The 22,858-nt window shown below is 28.4% G+C and overlaps 2 protein-coding genes and 5 pseudogenes across 2 annotated transcripts; 2 read left to right on the top strand and 5 right to left on the bottom strand.

The window, feature by feature from the left end:
* The first annotated feature begins 56 nt into the window (after window positions 1-56).
* LOC131850307 (NADH-ubiquinone oxidoreductase chain 5-like) lies at window positions 57-1,751 on the top strand (annotated as a pseudogene).
* A 903-nt stretch (window positions 1,752-2,654) lies between these two features.
* Window positions 2,655-3,431, bottom strand: LOC131850308 (cytochrome c oxidase subunit 3-like). The gene is given in 1 exon segment (XM_059200509.1): window positions 2,655-3,431. A coding segment is annotated over 1 exon segment (777 nt).
* Window positions 3,432-5,079: 1,648 nt separating this feature from the next.
* Window positions 5,080-6,697, bottom strand: LOC131850306 (cytochrome c oxidase subunit 1-like; annotated as a pseudogene).
* Window positions 6,698-13,587: 6,890 nt separating this feature from the next.
* On the bottom strand, window positions 13,588-14,524 carry LOC131850305 (NADH-ubiquinone oxidoreductase chain 6-like). The gene is given in 2 exon segments (XM_059200508.1): window positions 13,588-14,173; window positions 14,499-14,524. Coding segments are annotated over 2 exon segments (612 nt in total).
* Window positions 14,525-14,855: 331 nt separating this feature from the next.
* LOC131850304 (NADH-ubiquinone oxidoreductase chain 5-like) lies at window positions 14,856-17,643 on the top strand (annotated as a pseudogene).
* A 924-nt stretch (window positions 17,644-18,567) lies between these two features.
* LOC131850303 (cytochrome c oxidase subunit 3-like) lies at window positions 18,568-19,684 on the bottom strand (annotated as a pseudogene).
* Window positions 19,685-21,056: 1,372 nt separating this feature from the next.
* Window positions 21,057-21,926, bottom strand: LOC131850310 (cytochrome c oxidase subunit 1-like; annotated as a pseudogene).
* Between the last annotated feature and the right edge of the window lie 932 nt (window positions 21,927-22,858).

The following is a 22,858-nucleotide window of genomic DNA, read 5'->3' as shown; positions in this document are numbered from 1 at the left end:
AAAATATTGATTTGTGGTGTCAGTGATATGAATTTTATTCATTTTAAATCGTGAAATATATTTCAATTTGCTTTATTAGTTTTATTATTTTGTTTATAATTAGAATGTTGTGTTTTTATTTGAGTTTAAACTGTCTTTTGTTTGATAGAGTAACTTTTATTGAATGAGAGGTGGTTAATTTAAACTCGTCAAGAATTGTAATAACTTTTTTGTGAGATTGAATGAGTTTATTATTTATATCTTTTGTTTTGTTAATTTCTTCGTTAGTAATTTATTATAGACGGGAGTATATAAGTAGAGATTTTAATATTAATCGATTTATTATGCTTGTATTAATGTTTGTGTTGTCAATAATGCTTTTAATTATTAGACCAAATTTAATTAGAATTTTATTGGGATGAGATGGGCTGGGGCTAGTTTCGTATTGTTTAGTTATTTATTTTCAAAATGTAAAGTCTTTTAATGCAGGGATATTAACTGCGTTGTCTAACCGAATTGGGGATGTGGCTTTGCTGTTAGCTATTGCTTGGATATTAAATTACGGAAGATGGAATTATATTTTTTATCTTGAATTAATAAAGATAGATTATGAAATAATAATTATTGGGGGATTAGTCATTTTGGCCGCAATGACAAAAAGTGCCCAGATTCCGTTTTCTTCTTGACTACCGGCTGCAATAGCTGCCCCCACACCTGTTTCAGCTCTAGTTCATTCTTCAACTTTAGTAACTGCGGGGGTTTATTTATTAATTCGATTTAATATATTAATTGATGGGACGTGAATAGCAACTGTGCTTTTACTAATTGGTGGACTTACAATATTTATATCTGGGCTGGGGGCTAATTTTGAATTTGATCTAAAAAAGATTATTGCTCTTTCTACTTTAAGACAATTGGGGCTAATGATTAGAATCTTATCTATGGGGTTTCCTAAATTGGCTTTTTTTCATTTGTTGACTCATGCATTATTTAAGGCCCTTTTATTTATGTGTGCTGGGGCTATTATTCACAATATAAATAATTCCCAGGATATTCGAAGTATGGGGAATTTAGCAACACATATGCCTTTGACTGTGAGATGTCTTAATGTGGCTAATTTAGCTCTTTGTGGAATACCATTTTTAGCGGGATTTTATTCCAAGGATATAATTTTAGAGTTGGTTTTAATATCTTATACTAATTACTTAATTTTTTTTTTGTTTTTTTTTTCTACGGGGCTTACAGTGTGTTATTCATTTCGGTTGGTTTTTTACAGTTTAACTGGACATTTAAATTGTAGCTCTATGCATTATTTAAGAGACGAGGGATGAACTATGTTACGTGGAATAATAGGATTAATGGTTATAAGAATTGTAGGGGGAAGAATATTAAATTGATTAATCTTTCCTGTTCCTAGTGTTATTGTTTTACCGTTATTTTTAAAGCTGTTAACTTTATTTGTTTGTATTGTGGGGGCAGTTAGAGGGTATATAATTTCTAATGTTTCAATTTATTTTAATAATAAGTCTTTATTATTATATAATGTTTCTACATTTTCTGGATCAATATGGTTTATACCGTATATTTCGACTTACGGGATTATTGTGTATCCTTTAAAGTTAGGAATAGCAAGATTTAGGGGGATAGATCAGGGGTGATCTGAATATGTAGGTGGACAAATAATTTATTATTTATTAAGAAAGTATTCAAATTATTACCAGATTATGCAGGGTAATAATTTAAAATTTTATTTATTAACTTTTACTTTATGAATGGTTATGTTTATAGTATTGAGTGTAACTTAAGTTAATTTAAGTATCTTATGTTTAGAGTATAACATTGAAGCTGTTATTGAGGTTAATTAACCCTTAAATAATTTAATAATAATTTTTAGTAATTTATAAAAGAATTAGTCTTTATTTTTACAATGAAAATGTAATGTTTTTGATAAACTATATAAATGGCTTTGCAGAAATATTAATGGAATTTAACCATTAAAGAAAAAAGTTAGCAGCTTTATCTTGTTCATCATATTTCCTTAATTGGAAAATAATTTCAATGATATCATTAACAATGATAGGCCTCTGTTTTGGCTTCAATTAAAGAATAAGGATAAAAGTTATCTAAGATTAGGTCGAAACTAATTGCAATAAATCGCTTCATATTCAAGGAAGACTAAAGCATAGTACTTTTTGAATGCAAATCAAATGTTATAATTAACTACAACCCTAATTTTAAGTTAGGAAGACCATTCAAGGGCGCCTTGGTTTCATTCATGGTATAGTCCAAATAATAAAATAATAATAAATAACACTACTCTGTAAGATCAAACTATTATGTTTGAAGTATAAATAATTGGAATAACAGGTAAAATTAGGGCAATTTCTACATCAAAGATTAAGAAAATAATGGCAATAAGAAAAAATCGGAGTGAAAAGGGCAGGCGAGAAGAGCTTTTAGGATCAAATCCGCATTCAAATGGAGAAGCCTTTTCTCGGTCAACAATAGTTTTTTTAGAGAGTACAGATGCTAGAATTATTACTACTGATGAGATGATTAAAATGATTGATATTATGAGTAATATTGAAAGAATTATTTATACTAAAATAATCTAGACCTTATGATTGGAAGTCATATATACTTTTATACTATATAAATAAGGTTTAACCTCCTCATCAATAGATAGAGACATAGAGGAATAGCCATACAATATCAACAAAATGTCAATATCAAGCAGCGGCTTCGAATCCGAAGTGATGGGTTTTAGAAAAATGATGACTGATGTGACGGATTAGGCATACTATAAGGAATGTTGTTCCAATTAGAACATGAATTCCATGGAATCCTGTAGCCATAAAAAATGTTGAGCCGTAGACTGCGTCAGCAATAGTAAAAGGGGCTTCAATATATTCATAGGCTTGAAGAATGGTAAAATAAATACCTAGAAGAACTGTAAAAAATAATCCTTGAGTAGCTTGGGAATGATTCCCTTCTATTAAACTATGGTGAGCTCATGTAACTGTAACACCTGAAGCTAGTAGAATAGCTGTATTTAGAAGAGGGATTTGGAATGGGTTAAATGGGATAATTCCTACGGGAGGTCAAGTTATTCCTAATTCTACTGTAGGAGATAGGCTACTGTGGAAAAATGCTCAAAAGAATGAAACAAAAAAGAATACTTCAGAAACAATAAATAAAATTATTCCTCATCGTAATCCAATAGTGACAGGATAAGTATGAAGGCCTTGAAAGGTTCCTTCCCGGGAGATGTCTCGTCATCATTGGTATATTGTTAAAATAGTAATAATGTTACCTAGAAGGAAAAGAGAAATATCATAATGGTGAAATCATTTAACTAGTCCTGACACTGTAGTTATAGCTCCAATGGCTCCTGTTAGGGGTCAGGGACTATAATCGACTAAGTGGAATGGATGATTTGAGTGTGTTGACATTTTAAACTACTTCTCTAGAATATAAAGTTCTTAGTACAGCAAATACATATGATTGAATAATTGCGACAGCAGACTCAAGAACTAATAAAGCAATCTGTCCAATTAATAATAAAGATACAATTGCATAAGAATATTGAAGGGTCCAGTGTTTCCTAGAAGAGTTAGTAATAAGTGTCCTGCAATTATATTAGCAGCTAATCGAACGGCTAGAGTACCTGGACGAATTATATTTCTAATAGTTTCAATACATACTATAAATGGTATAAGAACGGCTGGGGTTCCTTGAGGAACTAGGTGTGCAAATATATGCTGAGTGTGGTTGATTCATCCATAAAGTATGAAACATAATCATAGGGGTAGAGCTAATGTAAGAGTAAGCGTTAAATGACTTGTTCTTGTAAAAATATAGGGAAATAATCCTATAAAATTGTTGAATAAAATTAGTGAAAATAGAGAAACAAAAATAAAGGTTGACCCTGAATGTCCTGATGGCCCTAAAAGAGTCTTGAATTCTTTATGAAGTGTAAGAAGAATTGAATTTCAGAAGATGTGTCATCGTGAAGGTATCAATCAGTAGGCAGAAGGAATTAGGAGAAGTCCTAAAAATGTTCTTATTCAATTTAGTGATAAATTGAAAATGCTTGATGAGGGGTCGAATACAGAGAATAAGTTTGTTATCATTTTCAGTTTAAAGAAGTTGTTGAATACTTATTTGAGATTTCTGATTTAGGTGTTTTAGGAATTACAGAGTAATAATTTATTATACTAAACAAGATGAAAGTAATTGAAAAGATAATAAATAGACTTAATCAACCAATGGGGCTATTTGAGGAATCAAAAAATATTAATTTTTAATAATTTTAGTTTGACATACTAATGTTATAACTTTAACTAATTTTTTCATTAGAAGTAGGTGCTATTCTACTATAAAGTGGTTTAAGAGACCATTACTTGCTTTCAGTCATCTAATGAAAATTATGAATTAGTTCTACTAGTTACTCATTTGATAAAATGATTCACAGGAAGGCTTTCAATTACAATGGGTATGAATCTGTGATTAGCCCCGCAAATTTCTGAACATTGACCGTAAAATAATCCAGGGCGATTTATTAGGAAATTAGTTTGGTTTAGTCGACCAGGGGTTCCATCAACCTTTACTCCTAAAGCTGGCACTGTTCATGAATGAATTACGTCTGCTGCTGTCACTAAAATTCGAATTTGTGAATTTATAGGTAAAACTACACGATTATCAACATCTAGAAGTCGGAATCCGTCTGTTGTTAATTCATTAGTTGGAATTATATACGAATCAAATTCTACATTCATAAAGTCTGAATATTCATAGCTTCAGTATCATTGATGTCCAATAGCTTTTAATGTAACTGATGGTTCATTAATTTCATCTAGTAAATATAGTAGTCGAAGGGAGGGTAGGGCAATAAATAGTAGGACAATTGCTGGAAGAATTGTTCAAATTATTTCAATAGTTTGGCCATGTAAAAGGTTTCGATTAGTGTATGAATTAAAGAATAGTATAAATATTAAATATCCTACTAATGTTGTAATTATTACTAAAATTATTAAAGCGTGATCATGGAAAAATGTAAGTTGTTCTATTAGGGGGGAGGCTCTATCTTGAAGACCTAAATTAGCTCATGTTGGCATTGTTTCTAATAAAAGAAAAATCTTTATATATGGAGCTTAAATCCATTGCACTAATCTGCCATATTAGATAGTTAGTTAAAAGAGGCAGTTCTGAGTAACTGTGTTCAGCTGGAGGGGTGTTTTGAAGTCATTCAATTGAAGAGCTAAGCTGTATAGGGTAAACTACTTGTCGTTGTGTTACTAAGCTTTCTCAAATGATGAATAAGAAGAATAGAATTCCTAGTAAAGAAATAGATGAACCAATAGTAGACACTACATTTCATGTTGTATAGGCATCAGGGTAGTCTGAATAACGTCGCGGCATACCCGCTAACCCTAAAAAGTGTTGTGGGAAGAAATGTTAGGTTTACCCCAATAAATATAATAATAAATTGACTTTTCAATCATTTAGGATTTAATACTAACCCTGTAAAAAGTGGGTACCAGTGAACAAACCCTGCTATAATAGCAAATACTGCTCCTATAGAAAGTACATAGTGGAAATGGGCCACAACATAATATGTGTCATGGAGAATAATATCAATTGATGAGTTAGCAAGAACAACTCCCGTTAATCCTCCTACTGTAAATAAGAATACAAATCCTAGGGCTCATAGTATAGCTGGGGAATAGTTTAGTTGGGTACCGTGTAATGTGGCTAGTCAACTGAAAATTTTAATCCCTGTAGGAACGGCAATAATTATTGTGGCTGAAGTGAAATATGCTCGGGTGTCAACGTCTATCCCTACTGTAAATATATGGTGAGCTCATACAATGAATCCTAATAGACCAATGGCTAATATAGCATAAATTATTCCTAGGGACCCAAATGTTTCCTTTTTACCACATTCTTGACTAATAATATGGGAGATTATCCCAAATCCGGGTAAAATTAAAATATAAACTTCTGGATGTCCAAAAAATCAGAATAGATGTTGATAAAGAATAGGATCTCCTCCCCCAGCAGGGTCAAAAAAGGAGGTATTTAAGTTTCGATCTGTTAATAATATAGTAATAGCTCCCGCTAAAACTGGCAATGACAGTAAAAGTAATAGGGCTGTTAATACAACTGCTCAAACGAAAAGAGGTATTCGGTCAAACGAAATTCCTGTAGATCGTATATTAATAACTGTTGTAATGAAATTTACCGCTCCTAAAATCGATGAGATACCAGCTAAGTGAAGTGAGAAAATAGCTAAATCAACTGAAGCCCCTCCGTGTGCAATAACAGATGATAGGGGTGGGTAAACTGTTCAACCTGTACCAGCTCCGTTTTCTACTATACTTCTCACTAATAGTAGTGTAAGGGAAGGGGGAAGTAGCCAGAAACTTATGTTATTTATTCGTGGGAAAGCTATATCAGGGGCTCCTAATATCAGGGGAACAAGTCAATTACCAAATCCACCAATTATAATTGGTATAACTATAAAGAAAATTATTACAAAAGCATGGGCAGTAACAATTACGTTATAAATTTGGTCATCTCCAATTAAAGCTCCTGGATGCCCTAATTCAGCTCGGACTAAAATTCTTAAAGAAGTTCCTACTATACCAGCTCAGGCTCCAAAGATAAAATATAATGTTCCAATATCTTTATGATTTGTTGAAAAAAGTCATTGTCGCGATTAAATGGCTGAATGATAGGCGATAGATTGTAAATCTATTTATAAGAATTTATTCTTTTTAATCATAACTAGTAATTTAACTAATATTTAAGTTTGGCTTTATAGTCAATAATGATATTAGACTGCAATTCTAAAGGAGTAATAAAATTACTAAGGCTTAAAAGGCTACTACTTATATTTATAGCTTTGAAGGCTATTAGTTTATTTAACTTAAAGCCTTGTATGATATAAGAATAAATAAACCGTAGAAACTAAGATTAGACTAAATGTGGAGATAAACGATAGGACTAGTATTAATTTAAAAGAAATATTGTTGATAACTATATCAATAGTTCAATTATTTTCATAATAATTAAGCATAAATGCCGCGAAACATAGTCGTAGATAAAAAAATAAGGTAATTAGTGTTATAACTGTTATAACCGTTATTAACATATATTGACTTTTTAGTACTAAAAGTTGAATCACTAGCCATTTAGGTAAAAATCCGATAAATGGGGGCAGTCCACCCAGTGAAAGTAGGTTTAAAAATAAAATGAACTTAAGGATTTTAGAATTGAAGAATGAATTAAATAGTTGGTTAATATGGAATATCTTAAAATTGTTGAATATAAAGGTTAAGCTGAATGATAAAAATGTATAAAAAGAAAAGTAAATACACCATATTGATTCATTCGCTTGTATAGCTGCTAGTATTCATCCTAAGTGGTTGATTGATGAAAAGGCTATTAATTTTCGCAGAGATGTTTGATTGAGCCCTCCTAACGACCCTGTGATAGTTGAGGCAATAATTGCTACAAAAATAAAGGTGGTTTGTGTTGTGTAAGAGATTAATATTAGAGGGGCAATTTTTTGTCATGTTATTAAAGTAAGAGCGTTTATTCAAGAGAGTCCCTCTATAACATTAGGAAATCAAAAATGAAACGGTGCTGCTCCTCTTTTTAATAGTAGTGAAGAAATAATAATTAAATTACTGTAAGAAGAATTGTCTTGGGTAATTGGGTAATTATTCAAGTGTATTAATATAATAGCAAACAGTAGTACTGCTGATGCTATGGCTTGAGTTAAAAAATATTTTAATGAGGCTTCTGTAGATGTTAAGTTATTACTATTTATTAGGGGGATAAATGATAACAAATTAATTTCTAGCCCTATTCAGGCACCTAATCAAGAATTAGATGAGACGGTAATTAGGGTTCCTGTTATTAAGATAAAAAAGAATATAATTTTTGCTGAATTATTAAAAATTAAAAAGAAAAGGAATAGAACCTTTATAAATGGGGTATGAACCCAGTAGCTTAATTAGCTTATCTTTTTATTTAACCTAATGTTAATTTTTAATTTAATAGGTATATTTTTTATAGTTATCGCTATTTTAATAAATAAGGTATATTTTGGTGTATGATGCACAAAAGTTTTTGATACTTTTAGAAATAGTTTAATTCTATTAAATATAATGAATGCAATACTGATTGCATTATTTACCCTATCAAGGTAACCCTTTTATCAGGCAATTCATTGAATGAAATTAACTTATTTCAAATGAAATAGGCTGTTTTCATCTAATTTTTTTTTTTTTTTTTTTTTTTTATACTTACATTTAAGTTGTATACATACCTTAATTAAAAATTATTTTTTAAGTATTTAAATAAATAAAAAAAGTATTGCTTTAAAAATTAATTTTTGTTAATCTAGATAACTTAAAATTCCAATATAGACATTTCCGAGAATTAAAAGATCAACTTCATATAAATAGATAAATGATTATAATAAATTTATTTTTAATATTAATTTATAACAATGTTTATAATGTTAGATTATATTATATACTAATAAATTGATAATACTGTTATTCATCTATGAATCTTAAGGTTTTTTTTTATATGAATATAGATATCTATTAATTAATTAAATATTTATATACATATATATATATATTAATCTTAACTTGGTATATCGTTTATTTATTTTTAATATTTATATAAGTATAATAAATAAATTTACATTTAAAATAAATACATGATAAAATATTTATAAATAAATTTAATATTTATAAAATTTATTAAAAAAAAAAAAAAAAAAAAAAAAATTAGATATATATTAAATATTAGTTAAATTACTAGTTATTAATATAATTTTTTTTTATTATTTAATTTAATTATTATTTCAATTTGTATATTATTTTTTTTTTATTATTAATATTTAATTTTATAAATATGGATAGATTTAAATTAATTTTAAAAATTAACAGTAAGATTTAATTTAGTTGATTTTTTATAATAGATTAAGTTTCATCTAATTTTTTTAATGAAAAACGGTATATTACTTAGGGGGTAATTGCTGATTAAGAGAAACTACTAATCGGTTTTATTTAAGGTTTTTAATTTAATTTTTTTTTTATTAACTTACTAACGTTATTTACTTTAATATTTATATTTATTGTTGTTATATATTGATTATTAATTTAACTAATATTAAAGTTTTATTTTGGCTTTGTATTTTATTATTGATTTATTTTATATGTAAGTTTTTGTGTATTTTTATTTATTTAAATAGTAAATAAAATTTAATTATATTCTCAGTAAATAGTATTATTAATCAAAGAAATTATGGAAATAGTAATTTATTTTAGTATTGGCAAAATTTGTGCCAGCAGTAGCGGTTACACAAATAATGCGAATAAAATTTGTTTGGTGTGAGTTAAAATTTATTATATGAAAATAATATTAAATTTATTAGGTGAAATTTTAAATTTAAAAAATTTTTTTATAAGGTTTTGAAGTTAGTAAATTTTAGTAATAAACTAGGATTAGATACCCTATTATTTAGAATGTAGGTAAAAAATATCTGAGTAGTAATAGTTATGTTCTTGAAACTTAAAAAATTTGGCGGTATTTTAGTCTATTCAGAGGAACCTGTTTGTAATTGATAATCCACGATGTACCTCACTTAAATTTGTTTTTCAGTTTATATACCGTCGTTATCAGAATATTTTATTAGAATAATAATTTTCTATAATTTTTATAAGAATTTATATCAGATCAAGGTGTAGCTTATATTTAAGTAGAGATGGGTTACAATAAATTTATTTAAACGGATCTAATTTTGAAATGTTTAGTGAAGGTGGATTTGATAGTAAAATTTTAAAGATTGTTAATTTGATTTTAGCTCTAGAATATGCACACATCGCCCGTCGCTCTTGCTATTATAATATAAGATAAGTCGTAACATAGTAGATGTACCGGAAGGTGTATCTAGAATGACAATTTAAAGCTTATTCAGTAAAGCATTTCATTTACATTGAAAAGATTTTTGTGCAAATCAATATAAATTGATCAAAATTTGCTTATTAATTTATTTTGTTTTTAAATTTAAGGTATTAAAAATAATTATATAATTAAATGTTTTAGTAATTTTTAATGAAAAAATAATATTAATAATAGTTGATTAGTATTGTGAAAGATAGTTGAAATATTTTGAAAAATTTTTGTATTAAAAGAAAATTTAATTTATTGTACCTTGTGTATCAGGGTTTATCAAATAATTAATATGTATATATTAATCTCGATTTTATAAGAGTTAATAGTTTATTAAAGTTAATGTGTCAAAATTATTTTAAATAAATTATTAGAAATGAAATGTTATTCGTTTATAAAGGTATCTAGTTTTTTTAGAAATAAATTTAATTTACAGGTTTTTGATTTTTTGGTTATTTATTTAATTGAAAAATTTTTTTATTTGAATATCTTAAGGGATAAGCTTTAAGATAAATTATTAAAAATTAATAATGTTAATATAAAATGTATGCTTAGAATTAGCAATCATTATAAAGTTTGTTATAAATTATTTTATAAATTATATTATTTATTATATTTTAATTTATTTATAAAAATTTTTTTATTAATAAAATATAAAAAGAAATAATGATAGAATTAGTATATTTTTTGTTTATATAATTTTAAATGATAAGTTTGTATAAAGAACTCGGCAAAAATTTTACCCGCCTGTTTAACAAAAACATGTCTTTTTGAATTTAGTTTAAAGTCTAGCCTGCCCACTGATTGTTTTAAATGGCCGCAGTATATTAACTGTGCAAAGGTAGCATAATCATTAGTCTTTTAATTGAAGGCTTGTATGAACGGTTGGACGAGGTATAAGCTGTTTCATATAAATTTATAATAGAATTTTATATTTTAGTCAAAAAGCTAAAATTTAATTAAAAGACGAGAAGACCCTATAAATCTTTATATTTTAAGTTGTTTAAATTTTTTAGATTAATTTTATTTTTATAATTTAGAGTATTTTGTTGGGGTGATATTAAAATTTAATGAACTTTTAGTTGTTAAAAATCATTAATTTATGAGTTATTGATCCATTAATAGTGATTATAAGATTAAGTTACTTTAGGGATAACAGCGTAATTTTTTTGGAGAGTTCATATCGATAAAAAAGTTTGCGACCTCGATGTTGGATTAAGATATATTTTTAGGTGTAGCCGCTTAAATATTAAGTCTGTTCGACTTTTAAATTCTTACATGATCTGAGTTCAGACCGGCGTAAGCCAGGTTGGTTTCTATCTTTAATTCATTATAATATCTTAGTACGAAAGGACCAGGTATTAGAATAATAATATTTTATATGACGAATATGATTAATTTATACTATTTTGGCAGATTAGTGCAATAAATTTAGAATTTATTTATGTAATTTATATTACAAATAGTACTTGTTTTTATAGAATTTATTTTATCAATTATTGGAAGTTTAATTTTGGTAATCTGTGTTTTAGTTAGAGTGGCTTTTTTGACTCTTTTAGAGCGGAAAGTGTTAGGATACATTCAGATTCGAAAGGGGCCTAATAAGGTTGGACTTATAGGAATTCCTCAGCCTTTTTGTGATGCAGTTAAGTTATTTACGAAGGAGCAAACTTACCCTTTAGTCTCTAATTATATTTCTTATTATTTCTCGCCTATTTTTTCTTTTTTTTTGTCTTTAGTTGCTTGATTGTGTATTCCTTTATTTGTTAAGTTATTTTCGTTTAATTTGGGATTATTATTTTTTTTATGTTGTACTAGATTAGGGGTTTATACTGTTATAATTGCTGGTTGATCTTCTAATTCTAATTATGCATTGTTAGGGGGGTTGCGAGCTGTGGCTCAGACTATTTCTTATGAAGTTAGAATAGCTTTGGTTTTATTATCCTTTGTGTTTTTAATTGGAAGTTATAATATTTTAGATTTTTTTTATTATCAAAAAACTATTTGATTTTTGGTAATTTTATTTCCTATTAGATTGGTTTGATTTTGTATTTGTTTAGCTGAAACTAATCGTACTCCTTTTGATTTTGCAGAAGGTGAATCAGAATTAGTTTCTGGGTTTAATATTGAATATAGAAGAGGGGGATTTGCTTTAATTTTTATAGCTGAATATGCTAGAATTTTATTTATAAGTATACTGTTTTGTGTAATTTTTTTGGGGTGTGATGTGTTTAATATCATATTTTATATTAAGTTAACATTTATTTCATTTGTTTTTATTTGAGCTCGAGGGACTTTACCCGATTTCGTTATGATAAATTAATATATTTAGCTTGAAAGAGTTTTTTACCTTTTTCATTAAATTTTTTATTATTTATTATTGGGTTAAAACTATTATTGATTTATTATATGTGGTTAATAAAATTTAGTAAAGTCAATAGAAAGGTTGATTTCTATCTTATGTTTTCAAAACATACGCTTGTTCAAGCTCATTAACTAATTAATTAAGTTGTCTCATCATTTATTTACTAAGGGGTTGATAATATAATATAAGAAGTAGATTACAGTTAAGATTTGACCTACTAATACATAAGGTTCTTCTACAGGTCGTGCTCCAATTCATGTTAATAAAATTACAGTTACAACTATAGTTCAAAATAAAATTTTATTGATGGGATAGAATTGAATACCCCGGAATTTTCTTAAGTGGTAGAAAGGGAGAATTGCTAGAATAGCAATTGACAGTACTAGGGCAATTACCCTCCAAGTTTATTAGGAATAGATCGCAGAATTGCATAAGCGAATAAGAAGTATCACTCTGGTTGAATGTGTACTGGGGTAACCAGAGGGTTGGCGGGGATAAAATTATCTGGGTCTCCTAGTAAGTATGGATTAATTAGCGTTAGCAGGATTAGTGCTGCGATTATAATAACAAATCCTACAATGTCCTTGTAAGAGAAGTAGGGATGAAAGGGAATTTTGTCAATATTAGAATTTAGGCCAATTGGGTTATTAGACCCGGTTTGGTGAAGAAAAAGTAGGTGGATTAAAGTTATTGCTAATACAATAAATGGTAAAATGAAGTGGAATGTGAAGAATCGAGTAAGTGTGGCGTTATCTACTGCAAATCCTCCTCATACTCATTGAACTAGATCAATTCCTAGATAAGGGATAGCTGATAATAAATTAGTAATAACTGTGGCTCCTCAGAAGGATATTTGACCTCAGGGTAGGACATACCCTATAAATGCTGTTGCTATTACTAAGAATAGGATTAGTACTCCTACTAATCAGGTAGGGTAAATAAGTAAGACCCGTAGTAAATCCCACGTCCAACGTGTAAATAGATGCAAATAAAGAAAAATGATGCACCATTAGCATGAAGAGTTCGAAGTAATCACCCGTAGTTTACATCACGACAGATGTGATTTACTCTATTGAATGCTAAGTTGATGTCTGCTGTATAGTGTATAGCTAAAAATAATCCTGTTAGAATTTGAATAATTAAACACAGGCCTAATAAAGATCCGAAGTTTCATCAGGCTGAAATGTTAATTGGAGCTGGAAGATCTACTAATGCATTATTTGCAATTTTAAAGAGTGGGTGTTGGGTTCGTAAAGGTTTGTTCATTAGTTTATTTGTCGAAGAGGTCCATAAAATAATTTAGTAATTTTTACAACCGCAATTAATGTGACTAATAGGTAGTTTATTAATAGAATAGTAATAAAATTTGTTGGATAATTATATAGTTTGTGAAGATTTAAAGAGTTTTCAGAGACAGTTAGATTAAAGTTAAGTAAAGGTTGTATTTCTAAATTTTCAGTAAATGGGGATGTTGATAACTTATCTGTAAATATAGCAATTATTGTAAGGGTTAAAATAATTATTATACAGATGGTTGTTAATTTTATAGATAGGGAGAATATTTCATTTGATGCTAATGAAGTTACATAAATAAATAGTACTAGTATACCTCCTAAAAAAATTAAAAATAAGGTGTATGAAAATCAGAATCTTTTAGCTATTAATCCGGTGATTAAACAAATTTGCAATGTTTGGATTAATAATATTAATCCTATAGCTAAAGGGTGATTTATTTGAATAAAAATTAATCTTGAGACTAGTGTTGAAGAGTATAAGAAGAGTTGTATAATTTCAGGAGGTAGTTTATTTAAAATATTAATTTTGGGGATTAATGATAAAGTTATTTCTTTTCTCTTGAAGTTTTAAAAGATATAATCTTATTTTTGGTTTACAAGACCAATGTTTTTATTAAACTATTAAAACTAATGTTAATGAGTTTATATTGAGGATTACCTTGTTTTTTATTTTTAATAGGAATTTTTGTTTTTGTTTCTAATCGCAAACATTTATTATCAATGCTTTTAAGTTTGGAATATATTGTATTAAGTTTATTTTTTCTTTTGTTTATTTATTTAAATTTAATAGACTATAGAAGATTTTTTAGTATAATATTTTTAACTTTTAGAGTATGTGAAGGTGCTTTGGGTCTTTCTATTTTAGTTTCTATAATTCGTACACATGGGAATGATTATTTTCAGTCATTTAATGTATTACAATGTTAAAATTGATTTTTATAATACTTTTTATTAGTCCTATTTGTTTTATGAGCGGTTTATTTTGAATGGTTCAGAATTTATTATTTATTGTAACTTTTGTTTTTATTGCTTTAAATTATTGTACTAATTATTTTGTAAATATTTCATATTTTTTAGGATTTGATGTTATTTCTTACGGTCTTATTTTATTAAGATTTTGAATTTGTACACTTATACTTAGTGCTAGTGAATCTGTTTATAAATATAATAATTATAAAAATTTGTTTTTATTTAATATTTTAATTTTGTTAATTTTTTTAGTACTAACTTTTAGAAGAATGAATTTGTTTATGTTTTATTTATGTTTTGAAAGAAGCTTAATTCCTACTTTATTTTTGATTTTAGGCTGGGGGTATCAACCAGAACGTCTTCAAGCTGGGGTTTATTTATTGTTTTATACGTTGTTGGTTTCTTTACCTATGTTAGTAGGAATTTTTTATTTATATAATAATTTAAATACAATAAATTTTTATTTATTGAGTAATTATATATTTAATTATGATTTGTTATATTTATCTTTAATTTTGGCCTTTTTAGTTAAAATGCCTATATTTTTAGTTCATTTATGGCTTCCTAAGGCTCATGTTGAAGCTCCAGTTTCAGGGTCAATAATTTTAGCCGGCATTATATTGAAGCTAGGGGGGTACGGATTGTTGCGGGTTTTCTCTTTTTTACAGTTGAGAGGTATCAAGTATAATTATGTATGAGTTAGAATTAGATTAGTGGGGGAGTTTTAATTAGTTTAGTTTGTTTACGTCAAACTGATTTAAAGGCTTTAATTGCTTATTCATCTGTGGCTCACATGGGTATTGTATTAGGTGGTCTAATAACTATAACTTACTGGGGATTATGTGGTTCCTATACTTTAATAATTGCTCATGGGTTGTGTTCATCTGGGCTATTTTGTTTAGCCAATATTACATATGAGCGATTGGGAAGTCGAAGTTTATTAATTAATAAGGGGTTATTAAATTTTATGCCTTCAATGACTTTGTGGTGATTTTTATTAAGAGCTTGTAATATGGCTGCCCCTCCTTCTCTAAATTTATTGGGAGAAATTTCTTTATTAAATAGAATTGTAAGTTGATCTTGGGTTACAATAATTTCTTTGTCTTTATTGTCTTTTTTTAGCGCTGCTTATACTTTATATTTATACGCTTATAGTCAACACGGAAAGATTTTTTCAGGGGTTTATTCATTTAGAGGGGGTAAGGTTCGTGAATTTTTTTTATTATTTCTTCATTGATTTCCTTTAAATTTATTAATTATGAAGGGGGAATCTTGTTTTTTATGACTTTAATTTAAATAGTTTAATTAAAATATTGATTTGTGGTGTCAATGAAATGATGCTTGTCATTTTAGATCGTGAAATATTTGTCAATTTGTAGAATTAGATTTTTAATTTTAATTACTATTAGAATTAGTTTTTTTAGTTCTAGTTTAGTATTTTTGTTAAATGATTATTCCTTATTTTTAGAGTGAGAAGTTGTTAGTTTAAATTCAACTAGAATTGTAATAACTTTTTTGTTCGATTGAATGAGATTACTATTTATGTCTTTTGTTTTGTTAATTGCTTCTTTAGTAATTTATTATAGAAAGGAGTACATGAGAGGAGATATAAATATTAACCGTTTTATTATATTAGTTTTAATATTTGTGTTGTCTATGATGTTGTTAATTATTAGCCCTAATTTAATTAGAATTTTGTTAGGGTGAGATGGGTTAGGGTTGGTATCTTACTGTTTGGTTATTTATTTTCAAAATGTTAAGTCTTATAATGCTGGGATACTTACTGCTTTGTCTAACCGGATTGGGGATGTGGCCTTTTTATTGGCTATTGCTTGAATGTTAAATTATGGAAGTTGAAATTATATTTTTTATTTGGGAAGTATGAAGGATAGCGTTGAAATAGAAATTATTGGAGCATTAGTTATATTGGCTGCTATAACTAAAAGAGCTCAGATTCCGTTTTCTTCTTGATTACCTGCTGCTATAGCAGCTCCTACCCCCGTATCGGCTTTAGTTCATTCTTCAACTCTAGTAACTGCTGGGGTTTATCTATTAATCCGATTTAATATTTTATTAAGAGGTAGATGGTTGGGTGATTTATTGTTGTTGCTTTCTGGACTAACTATATTTATGGCAGGGTTAGGAGCTAATTTTGAATTTGATTTAAAGAAAATTATTGCTCTTTCTACGTTAAGACAGTTGGGTCTTATAATAAGAATTTTATCTATAGGATTTTATAAACTTGCTTTTTTCCATTTATTAACTCACGCTTTATTTAAAGCATTGTTATTTATGTGTGCTGGAGCCATTATTCATAACATAAATAATTCTCAAGACATTCGGTTGATAGGGGGGTTAGGTGTATATATGCCCTTGACTTCTGGGTGTTTTAATGTGGCTAATTTAGCGTTGTGTGGGATACCTTTTTTAGCTGGGTTTTATTCTAAGGATTTGATTTTAGAAGTTGTTTCTTTAAGTTATATTAATGTTTTTTCTTTTTTTCTTTATTTTTTTTCTACTGGGCTGACTGTCTGTTATTCTTTTCGACTGGTTTATTATTCTATAACGGGGGAATTAAACTGTGGTTCTTTAAATATACTAAGAGATGAGGGTTGAGTTATGTTGCGAGGAATAAGTGGTCTATTAATTATGAGAATTGTGGGAGGTAGTATATTAAGATGGTTAATTTTTCCAACTCCCTATATGGTTTGTTTGCCTAGCCATTTAAAATTATTGACTTTATTTGTTTGTGTAGTAGGAGGAGTACTGGGATATTTAATTTCTAATGTTTCTTTATTTTATTTTAATAAGTCTTTGCATAATTATTTAACTAGTTATTTTTCTGGTTCTATATGATTTATGCCTTATATTTCAACTTACGGGATTATTAATTATCCTTTGGTGTTAGGGATAAGAGTGTGTAAGTCTTTTGATCAGGGGTGGTCAGAATTTTTAGGGGGTCAAAATTTATACAATGAGTTGGTTAAATATTCTCAATATGTATCTATTATACACAATAATAACTTAAAGATTTATCTTTTATTATTTGTTTTATGAATTATTTTCTTGTTTTCATTTTTTTTGATTTTTTATTCAAGTAGCTTAAAATAGAGCATAACACTGAAGATGTTAGGGTAATTAAATAATTCTTGGATGTAGTGCATTTTATTTAGTAATTTATAAAAATAGAAAATTTTATTTTTACAATGAAAATGTAATGTTTTTATTAAACTATATAAACAGAAGTACAAATGGAGTTTAACCATTAAAAGATAAAAGTTAGCAGCTTTTTCTTGAACGTCATACTTCCTTAATTGGAGGATATTCTCAGTTCTATCATTAACAGTGATAAGCCTCTTTTTGGCTTCAATTAATAACTAGTAATTTAACTAATATTTAAGTTTACTAGAATAAGGGTATTATATACCTAAAATTAGGTCGAAACTAATCGCAATAAATCGCTTCATATTCTTAATTATAAGGTAGATTGATATTTCAATACTTTTTGAATGCAAATCAAATGTTATAATTAACTACAACCCTAATTTGATCAATTTAGTATCCCTTGGTTTCATTCGTGGTATAGTCCGATAATTAAAATAATGATGAATACAATTCTTGTTGTAGCCCACATAGTAATATTAGAAATTGAAATAATTAAAATTATGGGTAGAATAAGAGCAATTTCTACATCAAAAATTAAGAAAATAATTGTAATTAAAAAGAACCGAAGGGAAAAGGGCAGTCGTGAAGAAGATTTAGGATCAAACCCGCATTCAAAAGGAGAACATTTTTCACGATCTGTTAATGCTTTTTTTGATAAAATAGAGGCTAGAGTTATAACTACGCTGGTAATAATAATTAAAATTGATGCTATAATAGCAATTGAAAAAATTATCTATACTACTAATTAGTAGACCTTATGATTGGAAGTCAAATATACTTATATACTATACAGATAAAAATTAATTATCCTCCTCATCAATAAATTGAAATATAAAGGAATAATCAGACGATATCGACGAAATGTCAGTATCATGCAGCTGCTTCAAATCCAAAGTGGTGAGTTTTAGAAAAGTGATTGTTTAAATGGCGAATTAAGCATACTAGAAGAAAGGTTGTCCCAATTAATACATGAATTCCGTGGAATCCTGTTGCCATGAAAAAGGTAGATCCATAAACTGAATCTGCGATAGTAAATGGTGCTTCGATGTATTCATACGCTTGCAGAATAGTGAAGTAAACCCCTAGAAGAACTGTAAAAAATAACCCCTGTGTTGCTTGAGAGTGATTACCTTCTATTAGACTGTGATGAGCTCATGTTACAGTTACTCCTGAGGACAATAGAATAGCTGTATTTAATAGTGGGATTTGGAATGGGTTAAAGGGTTGAATCCCTGCGGGGGTCATATAGCTCCTAATTCAATAGCTGGGGATAATCTACTATGGAAAAAAGCTCAGAAGAAAGATACAAAAAATAAAACTTCTGATAAAATAAATAGAATTATTCCTCATCGTAGTCCTAGTGTTACAGGTAGAGTGTGTAATCCTTGAAAAGTTCCTTCTCGAGAAACATCTCGTCATCATTGATAAACGGTTAAAATAGTAATAATATTTCCTAAGGCAAATAATGAAATATCATATTGATGGAATCATTTTACTAGTCCTGATACAGAAGTTATAGCTCCGATTGCTCCTGTTAAAGGTCACGGGCTATAATCTACTAAATGAAAGGGTGATTTGAGTGTGTTGACATTAGTTTACTTCTCTAGAGTATAGCGTACTTAGAACTGCGAATACGTATGATTGAATAATAGCTACTGCTGATTCTAATACTAATAGAGCAATTTGACCGATTAATAATAAAGATACAATTGCATAAGAAAGGGAGGGTCCGGTGTTTCCTAGAAGAGTAAGTAATAAGTGTCCTGCAATTATATTAGCTGTTAATCGTACTGCTAAAGTTCCAGGTCGAATAATATTACTAATAGTTTCGATACATACTATAAATGGTATAAGAACTGCAGGAGTTCCTTGAGGGACTAGGTGAGCAAATATGTGCTGTGTGTGGTTGATTCATCCATAAAGTATGAAACATAATCATAGGGGTAGAGCTAATGTAAGAGTAAGCGTTAAATGACTTGTTCTTGTAAAAATATAGGGAAATAATCCTATAAAATTGTTGAATAAAATTAGTGAAAATAGAGAAACAAAAATAAAGGTTGACCCTGAATGTCCTGATGGCCCTAAAAGAGTCTTGAATTCTTTATGAAGTGTAAGAAGAATTGAATTTCAGAAGATGTGTCATCGTGAAGGTATCAATCAGTAGGCAGAAGGAATTAGGAGAAGTCCTAAAAATGTTCTTATTCAATTTAGTGATAAATTGAAAATGCTTGATGAGGGGTCGAATACAGAGAATAAGTTTGTTATCATTTTCAGTTTAAAGAAGTTGTTGAATACTTATTTGAGATTTCTGATTTAGGTGTTTTAGGAATTACAGAGTAATAATTTATTATACTAAACAAGATGAAAGTAATTGAAAAGATAATAAATAGACTTAATCAACCAATGGGGGCTATTTGAGGCACTAAAAAATATTAAATACTTTAATAATTTTAGTTTGACATACTAATGTTATTTTTTAACTAATTTTTTTTTTCATTAGAAGTAAGTGCTAATTTACTATAAGATGGTTTAAGAGACCAGTACTTGCTTTCAGTCATCTAATGAAAATTATGAATTAGTTCTACTAGTTACTCATTTGATAAAATGATTCACAGGAAGGCTTTCAATTACAATGGGTATGAATCTGTGATTAGCCCCGCAAATTTCTGAACATTGACCGTAAAATAATCCAGGGCGATTTATTAGGAAATTAGTTTGGTTTAGTCGACCAGGGGTTCCATCAACCTTTACTCCTAAAGCTGGCACTGTTCATGAATGAATTACGTCTGCTGCTGTCACTAAAATTCGAATTTGTGAATTTATGGTAAAACTACACGATTATCAACATCTAGTAGTCGAAATCCGTCTGTTGTTAATCTCATTTTTGGAATTATATATGAATCAAATTCAACATTCTGAAGTCTGAATATTCATAGGATCAGTATCATTGATGTCCAATTGTTTTAATGTAACTATGGTTATTGGTTTCATCAAGAAATATATTAGTCGTAGAGATGGGAGGGCAATAAATAGTAAAATTGCTGGAAGAATTGTTCAAATTATTCAATCAGTTTGGCCATGTAAAGGAATCGATTAGTGTATGAATTAAAAATAGTATAAATATTAAATATCCTACTAGAATTGTAATTATAATTAAAATAATTAAAGTGTGATCGTGAAAGAATGATAGTTGTTCTATTAATGGGGAAGCACTATCTTGTAGTAATAATATTTTTCATTGCTATTTCTAAAAAAAGTTTAATCTTTATATATGGGGTTTAAGTCCATTGCACTAATCTGCCATATTAGAAGGTTGAAGAAAGTATAGGGAGTTCGGAATATCTATGTTCTGAGGGAGGTATTGATTGTAGTCATTCAATTGACGATGTTATATTTATTGGTATAATTCTTTTACGTGACGATGAGAATCTTTCCCATATGATGAATACTAGGAATAGAACTCCAATTAGGGAGATAATTGATCCGATTGATGATATGATATTTCATATTGTATATGCATCAGGATAATCTGAGTATCGTCGTGGTATTCCTCTTAGTCCAAGGAAGTGTTGTGGGAAAAATGTTAAGTTCACTCCTGTGAATATTGTTGCTAGTTGAATTTTACATATTTTAGGGTTTAATGATAGGCCTGTGAAAAGGGGAAATCAATGAACTAGTCCGGCCATGATGGCGAATACTGCTCCTATTGATAATACGTAATGGAAATGCGCGACTACGTAGTAAGTGTCGTGTAATATAATATCGATTGAAGAATTGGCCAGAATTACTCCGGTGAGGCCACCTACGGTGAATAAGAATACAAAGCCAAGGGCTCATAATATTGATGGTCTATAATTTATTTGTGTTCCATGTAGTGTTGCTAATCATCTAAAAATTTTGATTCCTGTTGGGACTGCAATAATTATTGTGGCTGATGTGAAGTATGCGCGAGTGTCTACATCTATTCCAACGGTGAATATATGGTGAGCTCAAACTACGAATCCTAGTAGTCCAATTGCTATTATTGCGTAAATTATTCCTAAAGTTCCGAATGCTTCCTTTTTACCTCTTTCTTGGCTGATGATGTGTGAAATTATTCCGAATCCTCTATATCGGGCGCACCTAATATTAAAGGAACAAGCCAGTTTCCGAAACCACCAATTATAATTGTAGAACTATAAAGAAAATCATTACGAAAGCATGGGCTGTTACAATATTATAAATCTGATCGTCTCCGATTAATGCTCCGGGATGCCTAGTTCAGCCTCGGACTAAAATTTAAGTGATGTTCCGATTATACCTGCTCAGGCTCCGAAGATAAAATATAAAGTTCCAATATCTTTATGATTTGTTGAGAATAGCCATTGTCAAGATTAAATGGCCGAAAAGATTAGCGACAGGACTGTAACTATTTATAAGAATTTATTCTTTTTAATCATAACTAGTAATGAACTAATATTTAAAAGCCATAGTCAATAATGACATTAGACTGCACCTAAAGGAGTAATAAATTACTATAGTTTAAAAGATTTATACTTATATTTATAGCTTTAAAGGCTATTAGTTTAATTAACTTAAAGTCTTTTGTATGATATAATTTATAAGAATAAATAAAAACCGTAGAAACTAAGATTAGACTAAAAAATGTGGAGATAAACGATAGGACTAGTATTAATTTAAAAGAAATATTGTTGATAACTATATCAATAGTTCAATTATTTTCATAATAATTAAGCATAAATGCCGCGAAACATAGTCGTAGATAAAAATATAGTAATTAGTGTTATAACCGTTATAACCAATATACATTGACTTTTTAGTAATAAAAGCTAATCACTAATACCTAGGTAAAAATCCGATAATGGGGGCATTCACCCAGTGAAAGTAGGTTTAAAAATAAATGAACTTAAGGATTTGAATTGAAGAATGAATTAAATACTAGTTGGTTAATAGCGTAATATCTAAATATGAATATAAAGGTTAAGTTGAATGATAAAAATGTATGTACAGTGTTGTAAATACACCTATACGATTCATTCGGTTGTATAGCTGTTGTATATTCATCCTAAGTGGTTGACGATGAAAAGGTTATTAATTTTCGTGAGAT

This window comes from Achroia grisella, unplaced genomic scaffold, assembly GCF_030625045.1.
Source record: "Achroia grisella isolate CSIRO2021 unplaced genomic scaffold, CSIRO_AGI_Agris_v1 utg7217, whole genome shotgun sequence".
Lineage (NCBI taxonomy): Eukaryota > Metazoa > Arthropoda > Insecta > Lepidoptera > Pyralidae > Achroia > Achroia grisella.
This window is presented reverse-complemented; position numbering and strand designations above follow the sequence as displayed.